Genomic DNA, 27245 nt, shown 5'->3' on the forward strand with positions numbered 1-27245 from the left:
AGGTTAAATACGGCACTGAACGGAGGAGATAGACCATCTTATATATTGACAGGCTTATCAATATGCAAGAATCATTCTAAGGGCCACACGAAGTAGACAGTCAGGCAGAAAAAGTTTTGAGGAGCATCTTGAGGGATGAATACCCACCTCCAATCTCTCCTTCTGACCTCTAATTCCCTCCCTGGCCTTAAGCCACCTCCAACTCCGCTTCCTGTTAGGGACCAACCACGCCCTCTGCCCGTAGCCCCACCCACAGGCCTGGTTCCAGGCTCAACTTCCACCAGTAGGCGAGTTTCTGCTTCCGGATCCCGCACGCAACCTATCCCACCGCCCCTCAACTGAAACGTGGGGAAGAACTACAGGTTCCCTTCTGCAAATGTTCAACTTGGGTGACCGCCCACCCTCGGAGCCCGGCCCCCACGGCCGAGGTAGGAAGCGGAAGTGGCGTCTTGGGTCCGCGCCTGGAGGAGAGAGTCGCCTAGGTCATAGTGCGTTGCAGCGTGTCCTTGGTGAGGGCCCCGTTAAGGGAGAGTCTCAGATGCACGGAGAGCCTTTCAGGACAAGTTTGCCAGGCTTTTGAGGCACTTCCTTGGACAGGTCTGGCCCGTCCTCTCATGTCAGCCCGGACCTGAGCCCCCCACCTTCAGCGAGGTCCTAGGTACGGTAAGAGGGGGTCTGCGAGATTTTTGTCGTTCACTGTGCTTCCCTATTTGAAAGCCTTTGTGACTTCAGTCCATGAGGATGTGAATATCCGCTGTTCCAGACAGGCTGCTCAGGCCCCTGTGCCTTCTGGTTATTACGAATGTTTTTATCATGCTGTGTTATGCCGTGTTCCTGTGATTATGAGGGTGTCTGTTCTGGTCGGAGCACCAGGTGGGAAAGAATTTCCAGACAGACAGAATGCAAGGAAGATAGCGTTTATTGGAGAGAAGGGCCGCTGTAAGAACAGCAGGCCGACTTCCTGGTAGCCAGGGAAAGTCGACCCTGTGTATGCCTTGCTTGCCTGTTTATATTGCCGGGGAACCTGCGGTTATCTACTGATTAGGCAGAGTATGTTTACTTTTAGTATGCTGAGTGGGAGAAAAATGGGGCAAATATCTTTTCTTGTATGGGATTGGCAAGGGACATTGCATGCTGTTTGTGAAGGTTTTGGGACATTGCAATTGTTGCATTTTACAGAGTGATAGGAATCCTATAACTCTTTGTTCTGGCAATATTGTCCCTTTGAGTTTATCATGTTCTTTGCTCTTGGAGCACACCACAGTGTCCACTTGAAAATGTAAAAGTTGTGAGGTGAGTTTATTGAGTGTCTTACTGAGGACTGTTGCCCAGGAGTTAGCCTCTGAGATAGCTCTAAGAAATTGTTCTGAAGAGATAAGGGGGGAATGTTAGTATATATGTGATTTTTGAGAAGGGTATGTATAATTGTCCATGGCAAAGTAATCAGTTGATCTAAGAAAGAATTGGAAAATTTTATTTGAGCCAAATTTGAGAATTATAAGCCTGGGAGAGCATCTCAGAATGGTCTGAGAAGGGTTTTGCCTGTTAGAAGTCAAGACTCAGTTTACATAAGTTTTTTGAGACAGAGGGCTGTACATTATTTCTTCTTTTTTTAAAAATTTATTTATTTATTTATTTTATTGGCTGTGTTGGGTCTTTTTTGCTGTGCGCGGGCTTTCTTTTTAGTTGTGGTGAGTGGGGGCTACTCTTCGGTTGTGGTGCGTGGGCTCCTTATTGCCGTGGCTTCTCTTGTTACGGAGCATGGGCTCTAGGCGCGTGGGCTTCAGTAGTTGCAGCACATGGGCTCAATAGTTGTGGCTCACGGGCTCTAAAGCGCAGGCTCAGTAGTTGTGGCACACGGGCTTAGTTGCTCCGTGGCATGTGGGATCTTCCTGGAGCAGGGATCGAACCCGTGTCCCCTGCATTGGCAGGCGGATTCTCAACCACTGCGCCACCTAGGAATCCCTGTACATTATTTCTTTTTCCTGCTGAGTCTCGCAGCCTGTGGGATCTTAGTTCCCTACGCAGGTATCAGACCCACATACCCTGCAGTGTAAGTGCGTAGTCTTAACCCCTGAGTGCCAGGGAACTCCATAAATGATGTATTATTGACAGTTTATGTAATCCAGATTGAAGTGCCATCTGCCATACCATCGGGATGGGTCATGTGATCCTTTACAAGCTCAAAGATTGTTATCTTTTAAGGAGTAGTCTTGATGTTGGAGAATGTTGCTGTTTATGGTTGAGCAGGTATTCCTGTGGATGGGGGAGGTTTGGTCACTGCATAATGCAGGTACAGAATACACAGTGTGGGCAGAGGGGATGCCAAAGAGCAGAGAAGAGTTTTTTATGCTAAATTTTTCTTGTCTTGCCAAAAGTATGAATTTTATTTCACATAATTAAGCATCTTGGCACAAGTTTGCTACTAGTCAGGAGGAAGAGATATTTTAGTCAGTGGCTTTAGTGCGTTTCTAAGTATAGGAAGATGCAAGAATTGGGGTTCATAAAATTTTCTTCTGAAAATACCTAACTATCTGAATACATGTTGGTTCTGCTAGTTTTCCCAGAGCACAGAATGCCTCATTTCTGACCTGTGCTGTGAATTCCTTTTAGGATGTGTGAAGGTCAGCCGCTACACTGGTCCCTGAGTCAATCCTAGTAGAACCAGATGGTGAGCAACATGTTTGTCTGGCAACGGAAAGTTGGTTCACGGGGCCTCCTTTTTCCTTATGCAACATTTCATTTGAGAATTTGTCTTCATCTTTGCATGTTCTTTATTTTTGAATAGTATATACCGGTAGAAAGATGAGATGCTTTCTTGGGTATCAGTGGTGTGCTAATTTCTGTATATAAGTATGAATGTATGTAGACCATAAGTGTTTCATATCAACAAAAGCAAGTATACTTAGCCATCTTGTCATCTGAACGTAGACTGGCACATGCCCACAGAGTTCAAACAGGAGAAAAAGGAGAAAAAGATGGGAGGATTTAGTACATTGGTTCTAGAATAATTGAGATTACCATTAACAGGATGTCTGGACTACATGTGTCTCCCCGCACCCTATTTTTTTTTTCCGTACAATCTTTAACCTACAGAAGATCTGAACATGTGGTACAATGAATGTTCACTGTAGTAGATTCACTTATTTTTATTTAGCATTTTGCTTGTTTGCTCTCTCAAATAAATAAATGCACTGTATGGTGAACTGTTTGAGAGTCAGTAAGTTGAAAATTAATTGCATACGTGATATTTGAGCTTTAAATACTAAGTATTGCATCTTTTAAAGATAAGGATATTGTCCTACTAAAGGCACAATACTGTTTTGCCCACAAAAATTAGAGATAATAGTGTAATCTATTGCCTACTGCATGTAAAAACTAAACTTTTCCATGTTGTTCCAAAATATGATTTTGGTTGTTTTTGGATTTATGACCCAGTCAAGGTTTATATGTAGTGATTGTTTATGTATTTTAGTCTTTTTCATACTAGATCAGTTCATATTGTGTGTCCAATATATTGACTTTTTGAAGAGTCACAACCATTCTTTGAGAAAGTCACACATTTCAGTAGTTCAGGTTTTATTTTCAGGCTGTGTTTAAATGTTTCCTCCATGTCTTGTATCAATATTTCTTGTGAAATGGCAATTGGATCCAGAGCAGAGGTTGGCAGACCTTTTGTCTGAAAAGGTCCAGGTAGGTGTGGAATTACTCAGCTTTGCCTTTGTACTGGGTGAGCCTCCATGGGCAAAGCTGTGTTCCAGAGAAACTTTACTTACAGAAATAAAGGCCTGTGACCAAAATGTGCCAACTCCTGGTGTATAGGAGTTCAACATATGTTCAGGATATATTGAGGGTGATGTGTCCATCAAATTGCATTCTGTCAGGAAGATATAAATGTATGCTATCCTTTGATTTGTAATGAGAAGATTGATTCCTTGCTTATGATAGTGATTACTAGAGCAGTCTGTTTTAAATATACAGTTTTCTCTTTGAGGAAAAAAATCGAGTATGGGATGATACTTTGATACCCAAAATATCTTGTTCCTCAACAATGTAACAATTGACTTAGCATCTGTTAATAACTTGCAGTGAGTAAACTGGTGTATATATTGTGTCACATTTGTGGGGGTGTATTTCCAGGGTGAGCTTCCCAGGTTGTTCTTGTAGGTCAAAGAGAAATATACTTTTGCTGGATATTATCAATTCCCTTCCATAGATCTTTTTCCATTTTTCAGTTGCTGATCCAGTTTTTAAAAGCATATCAAGAATTTCTTATGAAGAAACATAAGGAGACAATTTTATTTAAACTTCATGGCATTTGTTTTCAAAAAGAACATCGTATCCACTTTTCATCTTGAGTAAAAATAACAGAAATCTTTTCCCAGAAGTACAGTGTTTTGGTTTCTATTATATTGTGGCCAGACATTTTATGTGAGCCTGATTTTTTTGTTATGTTGTAATTCTGTTTTTGGTTTCCTCTTTTTGTGTGTACTGTACTGGAACATTTTTGTGGGGAATGGCAAATTGTCTGGCAATCCAGAAATGGTTGTTGAATTCCTTTAATGAGTCAGGCTGTGTGCCAGGGACAGGAAAACAATGGTCATCAAAAGAGATGTAATATTGCCACCATGGGTCTTACTTTGTCTATCTAGGAATTCAGATTGAAGATGAAAACTGGCAGTTTTTTAATATGAACATGAGTGTCTTACTCTGAGGTGTTACTGTGTACTGGGAGGGATTGATATTTAGGTTGTGAAATAAAGCATGAGTAGGATTTATGTAGTGAGGTCATTGAGCTAGAGTGAGGATTTGTAGATTGCGGAGCAAATCACAGGAGACAGGCACTTCATGAGTAAAATATTGCATAGTTGGTAGCTTACTGTTTTTATTTTTTAAATGGAGAAGGTGCTTTGGCAGAAGAAGAAGGGAGAATGGTGGAAGTTAGAGTGGAGAGCATGGAGAGGACTGGGAATGAGATACTCTAGATAGTATTCAAAGTCCAAGGAAACTTCTGAAACATTTTAAGCAGGGAAGTGATTTGATGTCAATTACAACTGAAATAGAATCCAATAACTCCTACTTTGGGAAAGGAATTTTGGAAGGATGAGAGTGAAGGCATGCAGTCAAGATAGAATCTTATGTTAATTAAGTTTTAAAACACAATCATGGTAATACAGATGTCACAATTGTTACAGAAAGAAAATGATGAAATGATTTGAGAGTTTTTGTAGAAGGAGAAAGTGAAAGAATCCGGGCATTTCCTTCCATGTGTTTATTTCCTAGAGGATATACCCCTCAATTCATGCATGCTTGATTAGCGCTTAGTGAAAATATTCAACCTAGGGCTGTTCTTAGGGAACTTGTAATCTATTGGAGGAGGCAACCATCTATCCAAGAAAATAAATGTATTGTTAAGATTTATTAAGTGCTGGAGCTAAAGTAGAGGACCATATTATTTTCTCTGTCTTTATGTGGGAGCAGTTGAAGATAAGAAAAGAGTGATATTTAAGTGATAAAAAGACAAGCATAGGAGTTAACCATGTTGGATGTGAGGGGACTAGGAGGTAGGAAAAGAGTTCTATATTTGGTTGATTACATTTCTGGAGTGAGAGAGGGGAGTGTATCAAGGGTTACTCCCAGATTTGACCGTATAGACATTTTACTTGGTTGGGAAAAATGCTGAGGGAGAATCTAATCTTCAGTGTACAACTGACAGGAGAAGCAAGTAGTGCCTTTCTAAATGCTGTGGATTAGGAGAAAATAAGAGAAAATATGAATGATTTAATTTTATACACAACAAATTCATTCAACAATTTAATAAGAATCAGTGGCTGAGCACTGAAAAATTTCTCTGTGAAAATTCACTTTGTTATTATAATCAGAGCAAGTGCTTATCTTCATAAACATATAGTGGTTTTGAGGTACATTTTCCTACTCCAGAGAGGCCTCTGATTTCCTAAAGGTTCATCCAGAGTAACCAGTCCTGGTTGACTCCTTATAGACACTGATGGATCTAGGCGACTAGGATCACTCCATAGGTAAATGAGGAGCAGATTCCCCTGGCAACGTGGGTTGCCAGAAAGCACTGAAGTGTTCATGTGATTTGGCAATTTCCATATTACCCTGTGTATTTGCCACTTCTTGGTTGCAGTGTACTAGTTGTGACATAGTCAAGTCATTGATGAAGGTTCTGAAGATAAAGTTGGTGAGAATGTGGCGAGTTCCTTGGAAAAGAATTTAAAATTTGCATATATGCCTGCACATGTGTATCAAGATAAAAGTAAAAACTTTTCATTCCAGTATTATCTGAAAGAATCCTAAGTGGGAAACATTTCAAATGTGGATTAACCGAAGAATGGTCAAATTGTGGTATACTTATACTATTTGAAATCTCTGAAGCAAATGGAAGGAAGAAATCAAAGGTTGATGCAACTGTGTGGACAGTCTTCACAAACATAATGTTGAATGAAAGAGGCCAGGCATAAAAGGGATCATAACCCTAATAGAGACATGAAAAGATGCTCAATATCACTAATTATTAGAGAAATGCAAATCAAAACTACAATGAGGTACCACCTCAAACAAGTCAGAATGGCCATCATTAAAAAGTCTACAAGTAGCAAATGCTGGAGAGGGTGTGGAGAAAAGGGAACCCTCCTATGCTGTTGGTGAGAATGTAAATTGGTGCAGCCACTATGGAAAACATTATGGAGGTTCCTCAAAAAACTAAAAATAGAGTTGCCGTATGATCCTGCATCCCACCTCCTGCACATATATCCAACAAGACACATGCACACCTCTGTTCATAACAATAGTATTTACAATAGCCAAGACATGGGAACAGCCTAAGTGTCCATTGACAGATGAATGGTTAAAGAACATGTGTGAGATATATGTATGTGTGTGTATATATATATATATATATAGTGAAATGTTAGCCAAAAAATAGAATGAAACAGTGCCATTGCAACAACATGCATCAACCTAGATATTATCATACTAAGTGAAGTAATTCAGAGAGACAAATACCATATGATATCACTTATATGTGGAATCTATAATATGACACAAATGAATTTTTTTGTGAAACAGAAACAGACTCACAGACATAGAAAACAGATTTGTGGTTACCATGAGATGGAGTGGGAGGGGGAGGGATGGATTGGGAGTTTGGTATTAGCAGCTGCAAACTATTATATATAGAATGGGTAAACAACTAGGTCATACTGCATAGCACAGAGAGCTGTATTCAATATCCTGGAAGGCAGCATAGTGGAAAAGAAAAAAAGAAAAAGAGCATGGCCGTCTGATGCAGACCTCATTAGGGAAGGTGTATTATCTATTGCTGCCTAACATGTTAAAACAAATTTGGAGCCTTAAAACAACACACATTTATTATCTCACAGTTTCTTTGGGTCAGGAGTCCAGATATAACTTAGGGAGGTACTCTTCTCAGGATCTCTCTCCACACTACAGTGAAAGCATTTGTTGAATTGCTTTTTCATCATGCTTAATTAGGGAAACTTAACTAGAACTTAACCAGGGAAGGCAATTGTTCTATAGTCACTTGGGTATCTTGCAAAATTCATTTCCTTACTGCTGTAGAATAACTTTCTGGTGCCAGCTTGAGGCTACCCTTGGCTCATAGAGGCCACAAAACGTTTCTACCCACATGGTCACATACTTCATTAAGCCAGTTAGCAGAGGGTCTAACCTCAGAGAGGTCCTGGATCCTCTCTAGAAGACTTCTGCCTGGGGAAGTCAGCCCTGTAGTATAGTTTCTATATTGGTTACTGATATCAACCTCATTCAGTGTAGGGTACCACTGAGTCCAAATTTCAGCCATTCAACAAAGCAAGCTGTTAGAACCATCTCCAAGGCCATGGGCTAACATATTAATGCAGACTAACAAGTGCACCATGTCAGTTAATCGGCTTTTTAAGATTATATTCCCATCTTCTTTGTCTAAGAACCTTAGAATCTATTCCTATACATGTTCCTTGTTTTCTTCTGACACATATTTGCAGAGTGGATTTCTTTTGTATGTAAGCTATTTTCTCCTGCCGTATGGTGCATATCTGTCCCTTTGGATTTTGCACTACTTGTGAGTCTAGAGAGAACAGCAGTTGATTGTGGTCAGTCTTGAGAATGAGCATTCCTTCCAAGGCATCTGCTCCAAGTGAGATTATCAAGTAGAGAAAGGCTAGTTTCCTCAAAAACCTAAAGACGAGCTACTTCCATGATAAAGGAGGCTCAGGATGTTTTGGGGTTTCAGGATTTTGTGTTTCATCTGAGTCCATGTAGATGTCCCCATGCCAGTTTTCCTGTCTCATTCTTCCCTGATTAGTACCCTCGTTTTCACAGGAAAAAGTTCATGAGACTGACTCTGTTGAATAATTAAAGCTTGCATATGACTTTTAGCAATATCTTCCTTGTGGTACCACATGAAATGAGTTTTTAACCTGTCATAGAATCTCTCTGGTCTCAGAATGTGACTTGAGCTTCAAGGTAGCAGATCTGAACTTGTCATTTCCTGAGCAACTATACTTAAAAGCATCCATCTCTCACCACATGCATTTTAATCATCACTATTGTTGTACCATTAAGTGTAGCATTTGCCTAGTCTCCCAAGGCAAGAGCTGTACCATAATCACCATAGGGGATAGCTTGACAATTCTAATTCTGTGAATGTCTTTTCCAGTGGCAAGATATTGAGCTCTATGCTTAAGTCCAAGGGCTCCACCAAACACATTCCAAATCTTATCTTTACTAGTTTGTCTGCAGGGATCAGTGTACTCACTTCTGTATGAGTTTGTATGAACTTAGGAGGCAGAAATCACACTTAAAGTGGAGAATTGTGATACAAAGATGTAAAGAGAATTCTAACTCATATCCTAGAGTTCATGGAGAGTACCTAAGGAAGGCCAAACTCTAGGGCAGTTATCTCCCCAAGATTGGACTTCAGACCTTGCTGCAGAAGGGGGCATGGCAGGCCGTTTAGTGGTGAAGAAGTTTTCTAGGTTGCCAGGGCCAGAGCTAGTCAACAGTCTCTGAGTAAGGAAGAAGCATTCCTCTGGGATGCAGAAGAGCCATGACTGATAAGAAGATGTAGCGAGGGAATCGGAGTGCCACTGGCAGTGCAAGACCTAGAGCACTAATTGTCCATACAAGGAGGCCGTGGGAAACAAGCTAGGTGTGAGTGCTGAGAAGAAGATGATGTTCCTCCCACTCTTACATTTTATTTTATTTATTTTTGTATTTTTTGCCAAGCTGTGGCTTGAGAGATCTTAGTTCCCAGAGTAGGGATTGAATGAACCTGGGCCTTGGCTGTCAAAGTGCCAACTCCTAACCACTGGACTGCCAAGGAACTTCCTACCCATACATTCTTAGAGTAATTAAATACATTTCTGAAAACTGAAATATGTATTGTGTTGTGTACAGTTATTTAGCTATAATCTAGGTGTGCTTAAAGACAGATATGAAGGATCTCTGGTGTTTTTCGATGACCAACCACTGAGTGACTTCAGTGGGCCTGACTGTGTGCTATTCTTTGTACTGTCAGACATTGACATCCAAAACAGACAGAGTATTACCCATGATGTGCAAAACCCAACAAACAAAAACTCTCCAACAAAATCTGATCCTAAAGTCAGGCAACATTGTCAAAAACCATTGCTGCAAATACTAAGGTCATCATATAAAAGATTCTGTTTCTCCAAAAGTTCAAAAATAAAAAGTATATCCCCTCAGTAATATTGTTGCAAATATCTCAAACACTGATCAACAGGAGATGTAGACAAATCCACGGTTCTATTGGGAGACTTTAATAAGTTTTGCACATACTGTTTTACTAAACATTAGAGGATAATCAAATAGTATATACATTTGAAAATAATGTGGAAACTGCCTAATATACACATATTGCATTGTGTATCTAGTAACTGAGTGAAACAAGAAAGTGCTTGTCTGGGATTGAGGGGGGAGGAATGGACTGGAAGGGGCAAGAAAGCTTTTCAGGGAGATTACTATGTTCAGTACCTTGTATAGAAAGGTGATCCCATGAGTATATGCAATTGTCAAAACTTACCCACCAAATACTTGAGATCTATTTGTATTTGATTGGACATTAATTATATCCAATTATAATAAATGGAAAGTGCCATATTCTATTAGAAACCACCTGACCAAAGACATTTTGGGCTCATTCAGACCAGGGATCTGTAGTGTGAGACCTCTAGTAGTAAGTACATTTATCCTAGGAATCTAAGCACACATTTTTTTAACGACCATTATGTTTTGAATTTTATTCTTTTCAACTGTAGAATAAGGACTGTGGAGGTAGTGAGGATGAATTTGTTTCATTGATAGTTATATCTGTGGAACTTTCATTGTTTGTCATCATTTGAATACCATTTTGTACATTAGCATTTGGTCTGTTGGTCTTTGTTTGATCGATATTTAAGAAAAAGAAATTAACCCTAAACACAGAATGTTATAAGAGAGAGGAACACAAAGGAAGTCTGTGGAAGAAATGAATAAACATAAAAATGAATTTGGTAGAAAGTAGAACTGATGAATAGTTTGAAAAGATTCAAAAAATAGACAGATGTTGGACAATGTATGATAGGACATTGCTCTTTTCTCGAGGCCAGGGTAGAGCACAGACCTGTTTGTTTCCAGCCAAAACCTGTGGGGGCTTCTCAATTCTTTAACATATTCTGAGTTCTTTTATAGAAGCTTTGAAATATTTTTTTTCTTTTTGAGTCAGATGTGAAAGAACCAATGATTATTTTCCTTTTGTTTCATTATTTTGCCTATGGATCAACAGAATATATGTGCTTTCTTTCTCCCTCTCTCTCTGTGTGTGTGTGTGTGTTATTTTCTTACCTTCTTGTTTTCCCATATCAGTGATGTCTTGATGCATCAGTTATTATTGCTTATATTCTCCAGTAGGAATGTTTAATTATAATGCCTAGACATTTTCTTTGTACAGTACTGTTAATAACTTCCTGGTTATTTACTAAAAGAATAAAGATCCCTACTGGCGGCCCAAAGCTTCAAACTTCTCCTGCACCTATGAAGGGAAGCTTAAGTGTGTAGACTGAATAATATATTTCACTTTTCAGGGCTTCCCTGGTGGTCCAGTGGTTAAGACTCCATGCTTCCAACGCAGGGGGCGCAGGTTTGATCCCTGGTCAGAAAACTGAGATCCCATATGTCGTGCCGTGCGGCCTAAAAAAGAAAAAAAAAAAAAAAAAGGTATCGTCTTCCTTACATGTTTGGTGGATTTCTCCTGTGAAGATGTCTGGCCTGGACTTTTGCTTTTTTGGGAGTTTTTGATTTGGTTTCAACACTAGTAATTGGTCTGTTTAGATTATCTATTCATTCCTGATTCAGTTTTGGAAGGTTGCATGATTCTAGGAATATATTTCTTCTAGGTTGTCCAATAGTGTTCTCTCCTTTTTCCCCTACAGTATTTCTTATGATTATTTGTACCTCTGTGATATTAGTTGTAATTTCTCCTCTTTCATTTCTTACTTTGTTTATTTGGGTCCCCTTTTTTCTCAATGAGCTGGACTAAAGCCTTATCAACATTATTTATCTTTTCAAAAGACTTGCTCTTGGTTTCACTCATCTTTTCTAGTTTGGCAGGGGTTGGGGGCACGATCTATTTTATTTCTTTCCTCTCTGATGTTTATTTCCTTCCTTCTGCTAACTTTGGGCTTTCTTTGTTCTTCTTTTTCTAATTCCTCTGGATGTTAAATTAGGTTGTTTATTTGAGATTTTTCTTGTTTCTTGAGGTAGGCCTATACCGTTATAAAGTTCCCTCATAACTGTTTTTGGCTGCGTCCTATAAGTTTGGGGCCATTTTCTTTCTATTTTCATTTGTCCTGAGGTGTTTTCTGGTTTCCTCTTTGAGTTCATCATTGACCCATTGGTTTTGTAGTAGCATGTTGTTTGGTCTCCACATGTTTGTTCCTTTCCCATTTTTCTTTCTGTAATTGATTTTTAGTTTCATACCATTGTGGTCAGAATAAATGCTTTATATAATTTCTATTCTCTTAAATTTGTTGAGCTTACATGTCATCTCTCGGAGAATGTTCCATGTGCACTTGAAAAGAATGTTTATTTTGCTGTTTGGGGATGGACTGTCCTATAGGTATTATAAAGTCCATCTGTCCTAATGTGTCATTTTTAAAAAAATAATATTTATTTATTTTATTTATTTACTTGGCTGTGCAGGGTCTTAGTGGCGGCACTCAGGATCTTTAGTTGTGGCATGTGAGATCTTTAGTTGCGGCACATGGGATCTTTTAGTTGTGTCACGCAGAATCTTTTTTAGTTGTGGCATGCAGAATCTAGTTCCATGACCAGAGATCGAACCTGGGCCCCCTGCATTGGGAGCATGGAGTCTTAGCCACTGGACCACCAGGGAAATCCCTGGCCTAATGTGCCCTTTTTTTTTTTTCCATTAGTAGTGCTGGGTCTTAGTGTGGCAGGTGGATTCCTTAGTTGTGGCTTGTGGGATCCTTAGTTGTGGTTCACCTACTACTTAATTATGGCTGGCCAGCTCCTTACTTGTGGCTTGCTGGCCCCTTAGTTGTGGCATGTGAACTCTCAGTTGCAGCATGCATGTGGGATCTAGTTCTCTGACCAGGGGTTGAACCTGGGCCCCATGCATTGAGAGCTCAGAGTCTTGTTGCCATGAAATCTGTCTAGGGGTGCGGATTTGTGATCTCCGGAAGAACAGAATTTCTCCTGGGATCAGTAACAAGCCACTGCTCAGGTTTAAGTAGCAGAGTAACAGTTTATTAAGGAGAGAAAGTACAATAGCTTCTGGCACAGACACAAGAAAGGGGTGGAGAGACCCACTATGGAGTCGTACATGTGTCTTATATACCCTAAAATGAGATGAGTTAATAATAACCCCCACCTAGTTACCTCTAACAGTAGGACTTTACAACAGCAATGGATTGATTACTAAAAACACTGACTTTAGCCCAAGGATTAAGGATTGATCATTCCCCAGAAGGGTCATAATATTCATCAGAGTTTAGGAATTTCTTAACTCAGTGATTTGTGATGTCCCAAATAATCATTACCCTAGCTTGCAATCAAGATTATAAAAGGGCATTGTAAGAATCAATCTTAGGGCTTCCTAGGTGGCGCAGTGGTTAAGAATCTGCCTGCCAATGCAGGGGACGCGGGTTTGATCCCTGTTCCAGGAAGATGCCACATGCCGCAGAGCAACTAAGCCTGTGAGCCACAACTATTGAGCCTGCACTTTAGAGCCCGTGAGCCACAACTGTTGAGTCCATGTGCTGCAACTACTGAAGCCCACGCACCTAGAGCCCATGTTCCACAACAAGGGAAGCCACGGCAATGAGGAGTCCGTGCACCACAATGAAGAGTAGCCCCCGCTCACCGCAACTAAAAAAAGAAAGCCTGCGCACAGCAAAAAAAGACCCAATACAGCCAATAAAATCAATCAATCAATCAATCAATCTTAAAGAATGAAGGAGCTTTAAATCACATTCTCAAGTTTTTCTGTCCTTCCCCGGGCCGGTCAGGCCCTGAAGCTCTCAGTCTTAACTACTGTGCCACTGTGGAACTGCTAATGTGTCTTTTAAGACCACTGTTTTCTTATTGATTTTCTGTCTGGATGATCTGTCTGCTGATATAAGTTGGTTATAAAAATTCCCTATTATTATTGTATTATTGTCAATCTCTCCCTTTATGTCTGTATTTGCTTTATTTATTTAGATTCTCCATATATGTTTTACATCTTCCTGTACTGATGCCTTTATCATTACACAATGCCCTTTGTTTTTTCTTTTAGATTTTGTTTTAAAGTCTACGTTGTTTGCTATGAGTATTGCTACTCCAGATTTATTTGTTTGTTTGCATTTGCATGGAATTTCTTTTCCCATCCTTAAATTTCAGTCTCTGTGTGTTTAGCTTTACTAATCCTAGTTACCATGGGGTTCATATGTTGACCTGTAACTAGATCTACTTGTTTTAAACCAATAGTGATTTAATTTCAAGCACATTTGAAAAGATCTACATTATTTCCTCCCTTCTTTGGCAGTTTTTGTTTTTGATGGCATATTTCATGTTTATCCCTTAACTGATTGTTGTAATTATTAGTTCTGCTTAATCTTTGTACTAGCTTACTTAAACGGTTGGTCCACAGCCTTTACTATATATTTACCTTTACTAGCGGGACTTTCCTTTCCTATGCATTCTTTCTTCTTCTTGTAGCCTTTTCTTTTCCACTTAGAGAAGACCCTTTAATATTTCTCTTAGGGTTGTTTTAGTATTGATGACCTCTTTTAGATTTTGCTTTCTTGAGAACTTCTTTATCTCTCCTTCAGTTTTGAATGATCACCTTGCTGGATAGAGTATCTTCGGTTGTAGGTGTCTCCCTTTCAGCACTTTCTATGTATCATGCCCTTCTGTCCTGCAAAGTTTTCATAGAAAACTCAGCTGATAGCCTTAAGGGGGTCCCTTGCATATGACTGCTTTTCTCTTGCTGCCTTTAGAATTCTCTCTATAACTTTTGCATTTTAATTGTGATATATTTTCATGTGGATCTCTTTGGGTTCATCTTGTTTGGGACTCTGTGCTTTCTGTACCTGGATGTGTATTTCCTTGTTGACGTTCAGGAAGATGTCAGCCATAATTTCATCAAAAAAAATTTTGACCCCTTTCTGTCTCTTCTGCTTCTGGAAATACTATCATCAGAATGTTAGAATGCTTCTTGTCCAGAGGTTCCTTAAACTGTCCTGATTTTTTTTTTTTTTTTTTTGTCCATGCCACTTGGCTTTCAGGGCCTTAGTTCCTTGCCTGGGAATCAAACCCAGGCCCACATTAGTGAAAGCACTGAGTCCTAATCACTGGACTGCCAGGGAATTCCCAAACTGTCCTTATTTTTTAATTTTGTTTTTCTTTTTGTTTTTTTGATTGGATGATTTCTGTTATTCATCTTCCACATCACTTACGCATTCTCCTATATCACCTAATCTTCTGTTAATCCCTTCTAGTGTGTTTTTAATTTCAGGTATTGTATTCTTCATTTCTGACTGGTTCTTTTTTTTCTAATTAATTAATTTATTTTATTGGCTGTGTTGGGTCTTTTTTGCTGTGCGCGGGCTTTCTTTTTAGTTGCAGTGAGTGGGGGCTACTCTTCGTTGTGGTGCGTGGGCTGCTCATTGCCATGGCTTCTCTTGTTGTGGAGCTTGGGCTCTAGGTGTGTGGGCTTCAGAAGTTGCAGCACATGGGCTCAATAGTTGTGGCTCATGGGCTCTAAAGCACAGGCTCCATAGTTGTAGTGCATGGGTTTAGTTGCTCTGTGGCATGTGGGATCTTCCTGGAGCAGGGATCAAACCCGTGTCCCCTGCATTGGCAGGCAGATTCTCAACCACTGCGCCACCTAGGAAGCCCCGGTTCTTTTTTATACTTTCTAGTTCTTTGTTACATATCGCACTGTGTTCTTCAATTCTTTTCCCAAGTTCAGTTAGCATTCTTGTTACTAATGCTTTAAACTCTTTATTTGGTATATTACTTTTCTCTGTTTAATTGGTTGTTTCATCAAAGGTTTTTTTCTTGTTCTTTTGTTTAAAACAAATTCCTCTGTCTTCTCATTTTGTTTACCTTTCTCTGACTCTGTGAAATTAAGTGAAACAATTACCTACCCCCTCTTGGAAGGTGTGTCCTTGTGTGGGATGGTCCCTATGCTGTCTGTGTGTGCCCCATAGCTTTGTTGGGAGAGCTGGATCTGAAGTGAGCACAGGTTATGTCTTTCCTCAGGGTGTGCTGGCAGGTATCAACTTGTTGGGAAGTGAGGCTGGAGATAGAGGGGCTAGAGCCAGAGCCATGTGTGAGCTTCTTCTATGCTCTGTGGCTATCACTGCCCTGTTGACAGGGGCAGGGGCAGGTCCCAAGGGGCTGGAAGAAGAATGCCTGAGTATTGGGTCTGAGTTGGTTCCATTCCCTCCAAGTGTGCACTCTCCCTCTTCCCAGAAATGGTACCTCTGCCCCAGAGGGAGCAACGCTGGAGCAGGAGGGCTGTTGTGGGCCAGGTGCACACTGAGACTGTCTAGCAAGCCAGTGGGAGGTCCAGATAGCTCACCATCCGCTGCCTTCATGAGTGCCAGCAGTGGCCTCCCTCACTCCATTAAGATGCAGTGCTTGGTCCAATTCTGCTACATCCCCCTGGTGAGCACTCTCCTCGGCAATACAGACTTTTCCCTAGTGGGAAACTGGCCAGAGCTCCAGGCAGTTTCAATCTGCTTCCTCCACCTTGTTCCTGGGAGTAAGCAAACTGCACACTCATCACAAGTGGAGTCTTGGATTCTTACAACTCTCCTGTAAGTCCCACTTGTTTTCAAACCAGCTAAGGGGACTTACCTTCTGGTGTCCAATTTGTGTTTCAAACTTTTGAGCCCATGGTATTCCTCCTCCTCTTTTGTGCCCCTGCTTGTGGAGGGAGATTCCCAACCTGATCGCTTCTCCCCACTTTCCTATATGACTCTGTGTGGATCTTTTTTTTCACAGCCTTGATTGTGGAAGAGTCTTTCTGCCAGTCTTCAGTTTGCTTTTTTTGTTTTCAGTCAGACTTGATCCACATATTCACAGGTAAATGTTTCTTTCTTTCTTTTTTTCTTTCTTTTGGCTGCTCCATAAGCATGTGGGATCTTAGTTCCCAGACCAGGGATTGAACCCACAGCCCCTACAGTGAAATTACCGAGTCCTAACCACTGGACAGCCAAGGAAGTCCCCACATGTAGACAGATTTATTTTTGATGTGTTCCTGAGGGGGAGGTAAGCTCAGCGTTCTCCTACTTCACCATCTTTGCTCTCTGTGTGAGATTTCCTGAGTGTGCAGGAATACTCGGGAATTTTGAGCAAGAGTGGAGTGACTTCCAGGCAGTGAATGTGGGAATTATGGTCACCTCTGGGTTCTCATGCCTTCTTTGTTTTCTCCTAGGTGTTCTTTCTAAGGATTCTTTCTGCCTTCCTGAGGAAAAGATAGATGTATAAAAGATGGTAGTTGAGTGTTTGACAAATTGTCCTCAGGTAAGAAGAAAGTGTATCCTTCTACAAAATGACATACTGTGTCCACTGGATGGACACATTTCCTTCTAGGTAGATCTGTCTCCAGAGCTTCTTAAAGAAATAAAGCTTGTCTGAGTCCCTGTTGAATGTTTTCACAAATTGGAAGCTCTCATGTTGATGAGGGGTTACCCTGATAATATCAGTATTTCAGTAATTACCTCCTGATATAGTGTTATGATTGCAACTGTGTGTTTCTTTTTGTTTTTGTTTTTTTGTTTTTTCCAATTGCATCAAGTCTAAGGTGCTGCATGTGGGATCTTTGTTGTGACATGTGGGATGTTTCATTACAGTGGGTGGGACCTTTCATTGCTGTGCGTGGGCTCTTTGCTGCATTGCGTGGGCTTCTCTCTAGTTGTGGTGTGTGGGATTTTCTCTTCTCTAGTTGTGGCACACCAACTCTAGGGCACGTGAGCTCTGTAGTTGTGGTACGTGGGCTCTGTAGTTTGCAGCACATGGTCTGTATTTGATGTGCGTGGGCTTAGTACTTGTGGCACACAGGCTTAGTTGCCCCCAGGCATGTAGGATCTTAGTTCCCTGACCAGGGATTGAACCTGCTTCCCTGCATTGCAGGACAGATTCTTTACCTTGGACCACTGGGGAAGCCCTGTGACTGCATGGTTTTTATTTTGCCTGTTGTTCTAACATGGTAAGGAATGAGAGTGTGTATTTCTCAGTCAGCTTATTTATTCGTCAGCTTGTACAAGTGTCTGTAATTTGCTTAGGGTTGTGTTACTGGTTCCATATCGATCATGAGTGAGTGTAGATAGGAAGAAGAGAACCTAAGACTGTTGTGTCCTGGGGGAAATGATGAGAGACTTTGAAACCCTCTATTAATATTGGGTCTCCCATCCTCATTCCTCATGGAACATTGGTGGAGGTCTTACTTTACTGAAGCTACTATGTGTGTAATGGTTTAGGGCTCAGTGACCTTCACTGATGTGGCTGTGGACTTCACCCAGGAAGAGTGGACTTTACTGGACCCCTTTCAGAGAAAGTTATACAGAGATGTGATGCTGGAGAACTACAGCAACCTGACCACAGCAGGTACAGCTGCCATCCTCTTATGGAACAGACATGTGCTGTACCTTCTATGTTCCAGAATGTGTGATGTCAATCTGAACACAATGGAAAATAGCAGACACTAGTCTCTACATGAATGAGTTTTAATCCAGCGTGGTTTCTCTAACTGTGGTTTTAGAACTATCAGCGTTACCATCACTCTGTTAGAAATGTGCATTCTCAAGAGTTCACCTTTGTCAGAGTGAATGAAACTCTGGAATTTGTGCTCAGGCATCTGAGTTTTAACAAACACTGGACGTAATTCTGATAGACACCAAAACTTGGCAACCACTAGTTTAGTGGATTCTCCATGAGAACAAACATCTCTGTTAGCACTTACATTATTTCCCATTTTAAGAAAAGTCAAAGTGCTTTGTAAATGTACATACAGGTCTGAACATATGTTTCACAGGCCAGAGATATAGTCTCTTCGAGACACAGAGAGAGGGGATACTTGCCTTTTTATCTCTTTCGAAATAGTTTTACCACATTCATTCTAGTGACCTGATTAGATATAGGACCTGATTCTTGGGAAGGTTTTTTATGTTTGGCAAGACTTTTCCATTAGTATATCTTTCCTCATGAACAGGCTATCAGGCGTTGAAACCCTCTCTGATCTCTTGGTTGGAAAAAGAAGAGTTGAGGACTGTGGAGAGAGGAGTCTTCCAAGGTGAGTGATTGTAAAGAACTTCCCATGTCAATAAAGTTTCAGTGTGTTTTGAATATATAAGGAGGAAACTTGTTAAGATGTGCTTTCCCTCTGAAGGCTGAGGTCATTGGTCTCTAATGCTCTGTGAATTCTTCAGCTTCTCATATGTACTTCCTTTTCATTTACTCAGAATTTCCTATGATCTCACAAAATAACCTTTTGTTTCTTTTTGTTTAGTTTTATCATTTTGATGTATGCTTTTTGTCCAGAACTTTCCTGATAGTATTCTGTCTCTTTTCTTCATATTTAATTTTTATAGACTCGTCTTTTAAATCAAGTACTGAATTTTGACTCTATATGTATATATATATAAAATTGCTTAATTTTTGACCTACTCAAACTCCTCAAATCTGTCTTGCCTTTTAAAAGATGTGTTTAAGTTGTAAACACATACAAATGAGTCTTGTTTTCAACTCCTTTACCATATACTTCTTTTTGCAAAGTCTGAAATTTGTTATTCTCTTTTACTTTAGAATGGGAAATGCAACTTAAAAGCAAAGAGTCACCAATTCAGCAGGATATTTTGGGGCAAGAAACATCAAATAGGATAGAAATGGTAAGATCAGGAAGTTTCCAAAGAAATATTACTTAGTTTCCACATTCAGATAATGGGGTTTTCATTAGAGCATGAGCACAAGTGTTAGATATTTGAGATAAGTGGCATTCACCCTGGAGATAGCAATGTCTGTCAGAGAATTCTGATTATGATAAATTTTGGGATATCCAATCCCTAGTTTGAAACTTGTTGCTTTAAAATTCTCACAAGGCATCATTTGCACTTATATAATTAGACATTGAGTATTCAAAACAATTCAATGAAACTGTATAGAACTCTTTTAAGATTAGCATATATGGCACATGATTCTGGCAGAAGGATTTCATCCTTTAACTTGAAAGAAATCAACAGGGCAGGAAGTATACGAATATAATGGAGATGGTAAAAATCATCATCCTCATTTTAATGATGTTTCTGTTTTGAGATGGGTACTGTCAGTTAATGAGTCTGAGAAATCTTTGAATCATCATCCATCCATTTCTCCACAGGTAAGGAGTGACAACGGACGGGAACTCTATGACTGTGAGCAATATGGGAAAGACTTCAGTGACCACTTGTGCCTTAGGACACAGAAGAGAACTCAAAGTGGAGGACAGACTTTTGAAGATAACCAGTATGGAAAAAGCTTCCTTACCCTACACAACAAATCCTTTACTAGAGAAAAAAGTTCCATTTTTAATCACGGTGGAAAAGCCTTCAGGCTGACTCCGGATATTGTATACCGGAAATCTAGCATACAAGAGAAAGCCTTAGAATGCAGAGACAGTGAAAGAGCCTTTGTTAATGAGTCTTACCTTCAGGCACAAGTGAGAACTCAGAATAAAGAAAAACCCTGTGAACAGAAGGAATGTGGGAGAGCTATTCAGTCAACAAGCCTTCATGCACATGTACCAACTCACACTGCTAACAAATGTTATAGATATGAGGAATCTGGAAAAGTCCCTGCTGCCTCCCTAAGCCTTAGTAGACATATAAAAACACACACTGGAGAGAAGCCTTTTAAATGTGACATATGTGGGAAAACCTTTAGATTGTCTTCATACCTTCTTCTTCATAGTCGAATTCACACTGGAATAAGACCCTACAAATGTAAGGAATGTGGGAAAGCCTTTGGATGGTCCTCACACCTTCGTGTTCACAGTCAAATTCACTCTGGAATAAAACCCTACAAATGTAAGGAATGTGGGAAAGCCTTTCGATTGTCCTCACAGCTTCGTGTTCACAGTCAAATTCACACTGGAATAAAACCCTACAAATGTAAGGAATGTGGGAAAGCCTTTCGATTGTCCTCACAGCTTCATGTTCACAGTCAAATTCACACTGGAATAAAACCCTACAATTGTAAGGAATGTGGGAAAGCCTTTCGATTGTCCTCACATCTTCGTGATCACAGTCAAATTCACACTGGAATAAAACCCTACAAATGTAAGGAATGTGGGAAAGCCTTCAGGTCGTCCTCATACCTTCGTGTTCACAGTCTAATTCACACTGGAATAAAACCCTACAAATGTAAGGAATGTGGGAAAGCCTTTAGATGGTCCTCACACTTTGGTGTTCACAGTCGAATTCACACTGGAATAAAACCTTACAAATGTAAGGAATGTGGAAAAGACTTCAAAGGTTCTGAGCTCTTTAATATTCATATGCGAACCCACACTGGAGAGCAACCGTATAAATGTAAGGAATGTGGGAAGACCTTCACTGGATCCTCAGGTCTTTGTCAACATAGGAAAACTCACACTGCAGAGAAGCCTTTTAAATGTGACACATGTGGGAAAACCTTTGCTCGATCCTCAGGCCTTACTCAACATAGGAAAACTCACACTGGTCAAAAGCCTTTTAAATGTGACACGTGTGGGAAAAACTTCACTTATTCCTCAAACCTTAATCAACATATGAAAACTCACACTGGAGAAAAGCCTTTTAAGTGTGACACATGTGGGAAGAGGTTCACTCAATCCTCAAGCCTTACTCAACATGTGAAAACTCACACTGGAGAAAAGCCTTTTAAGTGTGACACATGTGGGAAAAGCTTCACTCAATCCTCAGGCCTTCCTCGACATATTAAAACTCACACTGGAGAAAAGCCTTTTAAGTGTGACACATGTGGGAAAAGCTTCACTCAATCCTCAGGCCTTACTCAACATATTAAAACTCACACTGGAGAGAAGCCTTTTAAATGTGACACGTGTGGAAAAGCCTTCACTCGTTCCTCAGGCCTTGCTCGACATAAGAAAATTCACACTGGAGAAAATGTTTTTAAGTGTGACACATGTGGGAAAACCTTCGCTCAACCCTCAAGCCTTAGTCAACATATGAAAACTCACACTGGAGAAAAACCTTTTAAGTGTGACACATGTGGGAGACGTTTCACTCACTCCTCAGGCCGTAGTCAACATAGGAAAACTCACATGGGAGAGAAGCCTTTTAAGTGTGACACATGTGGGAAAAGCTTCCTTCACTCCTCAGGCCTAACTCAACATATTAGAATTCACACTGGAGAGAAGCCTTTTAAGTGTGACACATGTGGGAAAAGCTTCACTGGATCTTCAGGCCTTAGTCGACATATAAAAACTCACACTGGAGAGAAGCCTTTTAAGTGTGACACATGTGGAAAAAATTTCACTCAATCCTCAGGCCTTAGTCAACATATGAGAATTCACACTGGCGAGAAGCCTTTTAAATGTGACACATGTGGAAAAACCTTCACTCGATCCTCAGGCCTTATTGAACATATGAATATTCACACTGGAGAGAAGCCTTTTAAGTGTCACACATGTGGAAAAACCTTCACTCAACTCTCAGGCCTTACTAAACATACAAAAACTCACAGTGGAAAGAAGCCTTTTAAGTGAGACATATGGAAAAACCTTTGCTTCTTCATCCCATTTTATTAGACATTTACAGTCTCATACTCGGTAGCAGACTATTAAATGTGACAAATGTGGGAAAGCCTTTGCAAATTCCTCATATCTTACTAGACATTTTAGCACTCATACTGTAGAGGAGCCTTTTAAGTATGACAAATGTGGAAAAACTCACTTGATCCTCAAGCCTTACTGAATATTTGAAAACTCACAGAGGAGAGAAGCCTTTTGAGTGTAATATATGTGGGAAAACATTTCCCACTTTGTCACATGTTATCATCCACAAGCAAATCCACACTGTAGAGAAACCCCATAAATGTAAGGAATATGGGAAAGCATTTCATTATTCCTCAAATCTTTCTAAAAATAAAAAAAAAAATGTTATTTATATATTTTGGCCACACTGTGCAGCATGTGGAATGTTAGTTCTCTGATCAGAGATTGAACCTAGGCCCTCGGCAGTGAGAGCAGGAAGCCATAACAACTGGACCACCAGGGAATTCCTTTTCTAAGCATTTTATTTTTTTATACATTGTTATTGGAGTAAAGTTGGTTTACAAAGTTGTGTTAGTTTCTGCTGTACAACAAAGTGAATCAGCTATATGTATACATATATCCCCATATCCCCTCTCTCTTGAGCCTCCTTCCCACGTCCCCTATCCCACCCCTCTATATTATCACAGAGCAGTGAGCTGATCTCCCTGTGCCATGCAGCAGCTTCCCACTAGCTATCTCTTTTACATTAGTAGTGTATATGTGTGTCAGTGCAACTCTCTCACTATGTTCCAGCCTCCGCTTCCCTTACTATGTCTACAAGTCCGTTCTCTATGTCTGTGTCTTTATTCCTGCCCTACCACTAGGTTCCTCAGTACCATTTTTGTAGATTTCATATGTGTGCATTAGCACATAGTATTTCTTTTTCTCTTTGTGACTTATTTCACTCTGTATGACAGACTCTAGGTCCACCCACCTCACTATAAATAACTCAGTTTCATTCCTTTTCATGGCTGAGTAGTATTCCATTGTATATATGTGCCACGTCTTTATCAATTCATTTGTCGATTGACATTTAGGTTGCTTCCATGTCCTGGTTATTGTAAATAGTGTTGTAATAAACATTGTGGTACATGTATCTTTTTGAATTTTGGTTTTCTCAGGATATATGCCCAGTAGTGGGATTGCTGGGTCATATGGTAGTTCTATTTTTAGTTTTTTAGGAGTCTCCATAGTGTTCTTCTTAGTGGTTGTATCAATTTACATTCCGACTGACAGTGCAGAAGGGTTCCATTTTCTCCACACCCTCTCCAGCATGTATTGTTTCTAAATTTTTTGATGATGACCTTAGATAGATCCTAATTGTCTGAAATAAGACCCAAGGTTCCTACCGAATTTGATGCAGTTGCCTGAGTCTGCAACCTTTTGGCCCTGTTGAGATAACTACTGCAGGTTGAGCTTATTCTGCTGTTTGGCTTCCTAGTGATAGTGTCATCAGTAAGTGCTGAACATGATACATCAAGCAAGTTGAGTCCCAGCTTTTGTTAGTGAGTGATAAAGTGGCATATTCACATGGAAATTCTCCAAAAGCCAAGATAATGTAAGCTGTATATGCTACAACATGGATGAACCTGAAAAACATTTTAAGTGAAAATAATCTGTTAATAAAAGATTGTATGATTTCATTTACATGAAAGTCTAGAAAGTAGAAATCTATAGACAGAAAATAGATTTGTAATTGCTTAGATGCTAAAAGAGGAAGGAAATGGGGGGGGGGGGGTTTGACAGCCACAGGCTGCTTTAGAACCAAAGAAGAGATTCTAAACTTGTGATGGTTATACAGGCCTGTGAATATGTCAATACTAAAGAACATTGAATTGTATGAATTAAAAGGGTGTATTGTATGGTAGGTAAATTATATCTCAATAAAGCAGTTCCAAAAAACACACAAAAGAGAAAGTCATGATTGTATCTATACCATCAGTAGTTATCAGCATAAGTTTAAAGTTTATGAAGCATCTAGTGTGGTAAATTCAACAAACATTAGCTACCATTATATTTTTACCATTAAATATTAAAACTTAATACAAAAGTATAATAATCAAAGGGTATGATGTAGAAATAAGTAAATATATTACTAGGAAGAGGAGTAGTAGCAAATATACAGGAATTCCTAAATACAGGAATGTGTTGTTTCATAAAGTTGGAATTTCAAATCAGAAGGTTAAGTATAGTTTACCAATAAGCATTTCCTACAACAATTGGCCTTCTGGAAGGAAAAAAAGAATTGGATCTGTTACCCCATGCCACATGCCAAAATACATTCTATGAAGATTAAAGATTTCAATGTATATTATTTTATTTGCCCGTGCCAGATGGCTTGTGGGATCTTAGTCACATGACCAGGGAACAAGCCTCACCCTCAGCAGTGAAAGCACAGTGTTCTAACCACTGGACATCCAGGGTATTCCCTATATCAATGTATTTGGAAATGATACATTTAAGAAGAAAATTATCCAGTCTGTATATTATCTAGGATTTGAAGTGTCTTTAATGCAAGGCAGGAAACCCAGAAATTATTTTTTTAAAAAACTCCTTTTATTATTAAAAATTTAAAATATTTTATAGAGAAACAAATGAGATGATAATGTAGTAAAATAGATGTCTAAAACACATCTGATAATTCTCATGAACAGTTCCTGGTAAAATGTGTTAATCAAAATTTTAAAAGACCTGTATTAATTCCACAATGGCCACCCACTGAGAAACACAGCAAATATGATTACCTGAGAAACTTTAGAGCCTTTCCTGTGTGAGTGAAGAATGCCTGGTATCAGTGCTATTTAACAACGTAGTATGGGATGCCCTGAACAGTATGGTAAGTCCAGAAAATTAAATACTTTTTTGAAGATGGAAAAGAAAGGATTTACAGCAAAAATGTCTTTCAAATAGCAAAGGAATCAATGATTAATTTAGCATGGTGTCCAATGTACAAAATAGGGGGATATAAAGACCTAAAGATGAGATTGAATTAAAGAGAGGACATTCTTTCATTTGCTGGTATTACCATGTGGGGTAAGGCTGAAAAGATACTTCATTTATTTATGCCATAGCCCACAGCAGCATGTAGGATCTTAGTTCCCCCACCAAGGATGAAAACTGTGCCCCTTGCAGTGGAAATGGGAAGTCCCAACCACTTGACAACCAGGGAATTCCCAGAAAAGCTTTTGATAAGTATCCCACTCCCAACCATGACCTGGTGTTTCTAGCTTTGCTGAGGCCTCAGTCCTGTCTCCTGGGCCTGTTTCTGTCTCTAGCCCGGGGCGCTTAGTTTACCCCAGGCCCCATCCTCACCTATGAGGGAATTAACTAGAATTTCTCCTTTTGTGGTCAAACTTGGCTGACAGCCCACGCCCTGAAACCGTGCTCCTTTCGACTCCAGGTAAGAAGGGGAAGTGGTGTCACTTGTCGGCCATGATTATTTTTGGCCACTGCCCTGTGAATCTTGAGGACTTAGTCGTGGCCCTGACCAGCTCCATTTGAGTGAGGCCAGTGCTAAGTGGAGGATGCAGGATTGAAGCAGGGAGTCACAGGGTGGGTTTGGTCTGGTCCGGCCAGGGGCAGCTTAAAGAGGCTTGGTTTACACCACTAGTGTCCATCGCAGCTTGTGGGATCATCAGACTCCGTGAAGATTAAGGTTGGAAAATTCCATAGGGAGCATCTGAAGGATCTTTTCATCTTCTGTGTGCCCCTCTTCAAAATCCTCCAAAGCAACCCTTGTGACTTTTCTCCAAAAGGAAAGGATTTCCACTGTTGGAGTGATGTTGATTCAGCCCCCAATTCCTCATGTCCTCATGAACTTGGCAATTCAGGCCTATTCATTTGAGCACTGGGTCAAAGCTGGTTCAAGAGGGCCACTATTTCCTTTTCTTAACAGCATTTTGTCTGAGAGTTTGGGTTTGTCTTTGCATGGCTTCCATTTATTTATTTATTTACTGGCCATGCATGTGGATTCCCCAACCAGGAGTCTAACCCACATCTCCTGCAGTGGAAGCCTGGAGTCATAACCACTGGACCACAAGGGAAGTACTAGCTTTCACATATTTTTGAGACAATATGTTCCAGTAGAAAGATAATTGCAAAAAGCAAACAAAAAACAGAAAAAAACTAAACCAAAAAAGAAAGATACCTTGACAGACAACAAGTTTTTCTGTGAAAGAAAAACAAGAACACACCTCTCTCTTCATCTGAATTTCCTAGGCCAGTACGTCACCATGGAGCTTCAAATAGGGGCCTCCAGGAGAAAAGAATGGAGGCTTTAGTAGCCTGGATCTAGAGTAATTGAATTTATCATTCACAGGATGTTTGGACTAAGTGTATTTTCCCTGCATTTTTCTTTCAGAAAAATCTCAAACCTAAGAAAAATTGGCTATCTGGTACACACATGGTCTGATGTGTACATTTAATATCAGTAATAAAACCCTGAGCACTTTGAGATCTTTTTATTTATGAGCAGGTTTTTATGATAGGGGTTCTGCCAGAGGCATGCCAGCCTAACTGGATGTGAATTTCTTTCACACTAGATTTCTGGTCTGAGAGGCTCCATTAAAGAAAACTAATATTCCCATTCATCTTTTTTTTTTAAATTGTAGAATAAACTTAGTGTACAAATTGCCATTTTTAAGTTTACCTTTCAATGGGATATGCACTTACATAGTTGTGCAACCATCATGACCATCAACCCCCAGAGAACTTTTATCTTCCCAGATTGGAACTATACTCATTAAATCTAATTTTCCATCTGCTCTCCTGTTAATCTTTGTGAACAAACATTCTAATTGTCTGACTCTAGGAAGCAGAATGTAAGCAGAATCACACAGCAACTGTCTTTTTTGTTTCTGCCTTATTCAGCATAATGTCTTCAAAGTTCATCCGTGTTGCA

General features: G+C 39.9%; 1 protein-coding gene across 6 annotated transcripts; it reads left to right on the plus strand.

Moving 5' to 3' along the window:
• Positions 1-365: 365 nt before the first annotated feature.
• LOC130837377 (zinc finger protein 91-like) lies at positions 366-24242 on the plus strand. 6 transcript variants are annotated; one of them, XM_057710261.1, is made up of 7 exons: positions 366-658; positions 2614-2671; positions 16991-17079; positions 18036-18162; positions 18767-18847; positions 19360-19442; positions 19931-24242. In XM_057710261.1, exons 3-7 carry the CDS (start codon positions 17047-17049, stop codon positions 22295-22297), a joined length of 2691 nt encoding a protein of 896 aa, XP_057566244.1. In that variant the 5' UTR covers positions 366-658; positions 2614-2671; positions 16991-17046; the 3' UTR covers positions 22298-24242. The 6 variants fall into 6 exon arrangements, with proteins under 6 accessions (XP_057566244.1, XP_057566245.1, XP_057566243.1 ...); XM_057710262.1 differs by lacking the exon at positions 2614-2671 and having other exon boundaries at positions 366-663; XM_057710260.1 differs by lacking the exon at positions 2614-2671.
• Positions 24243-27245: the final 3003 nt, after the last annotated feature.

This window comes from Hippopotamus amphibius, chromosome 15, assembly GCF_030028045.1.
Source record: "Hippopotamus amphibius kiboko isolate mHipAmp2 chromosome 15, mHipAmp2.hap2, whole genome shotgun sequence".
NCBI lineage: Eukaryota > Metazoa > Chordata > Mammalia > Artiodactyla > Hippopotamidae > Hippopotamus > Hippopotamus amphibius.

What these genes read in the sequence shown, in the direction of transcription:
- LOC130837377 (XM_057710262.1), top strand. Translation starts at nt 17,047, where the DNA reads ATGGTAGTTGAGTGTTTGACAAATTGTCCTCAG. An exon ending in GGAGAGAGGAGTCTTCCAAG is followed by an intron (nt 18,848 to 19,359) that starts GTGAGTGATTGT and finishes CTTTTACTTTAG; the next exon opens with AATGGGAAATGCAACTTAAA. An exon ending in CATCAAATAGGATAGAAATG is followed by an intron (nt 19,443 to 19,930) that starts GTAAGATCAGGA and finishes ATTTCTCCACAG; the next exon opens with GTAAGGAGTGACAACGGACG.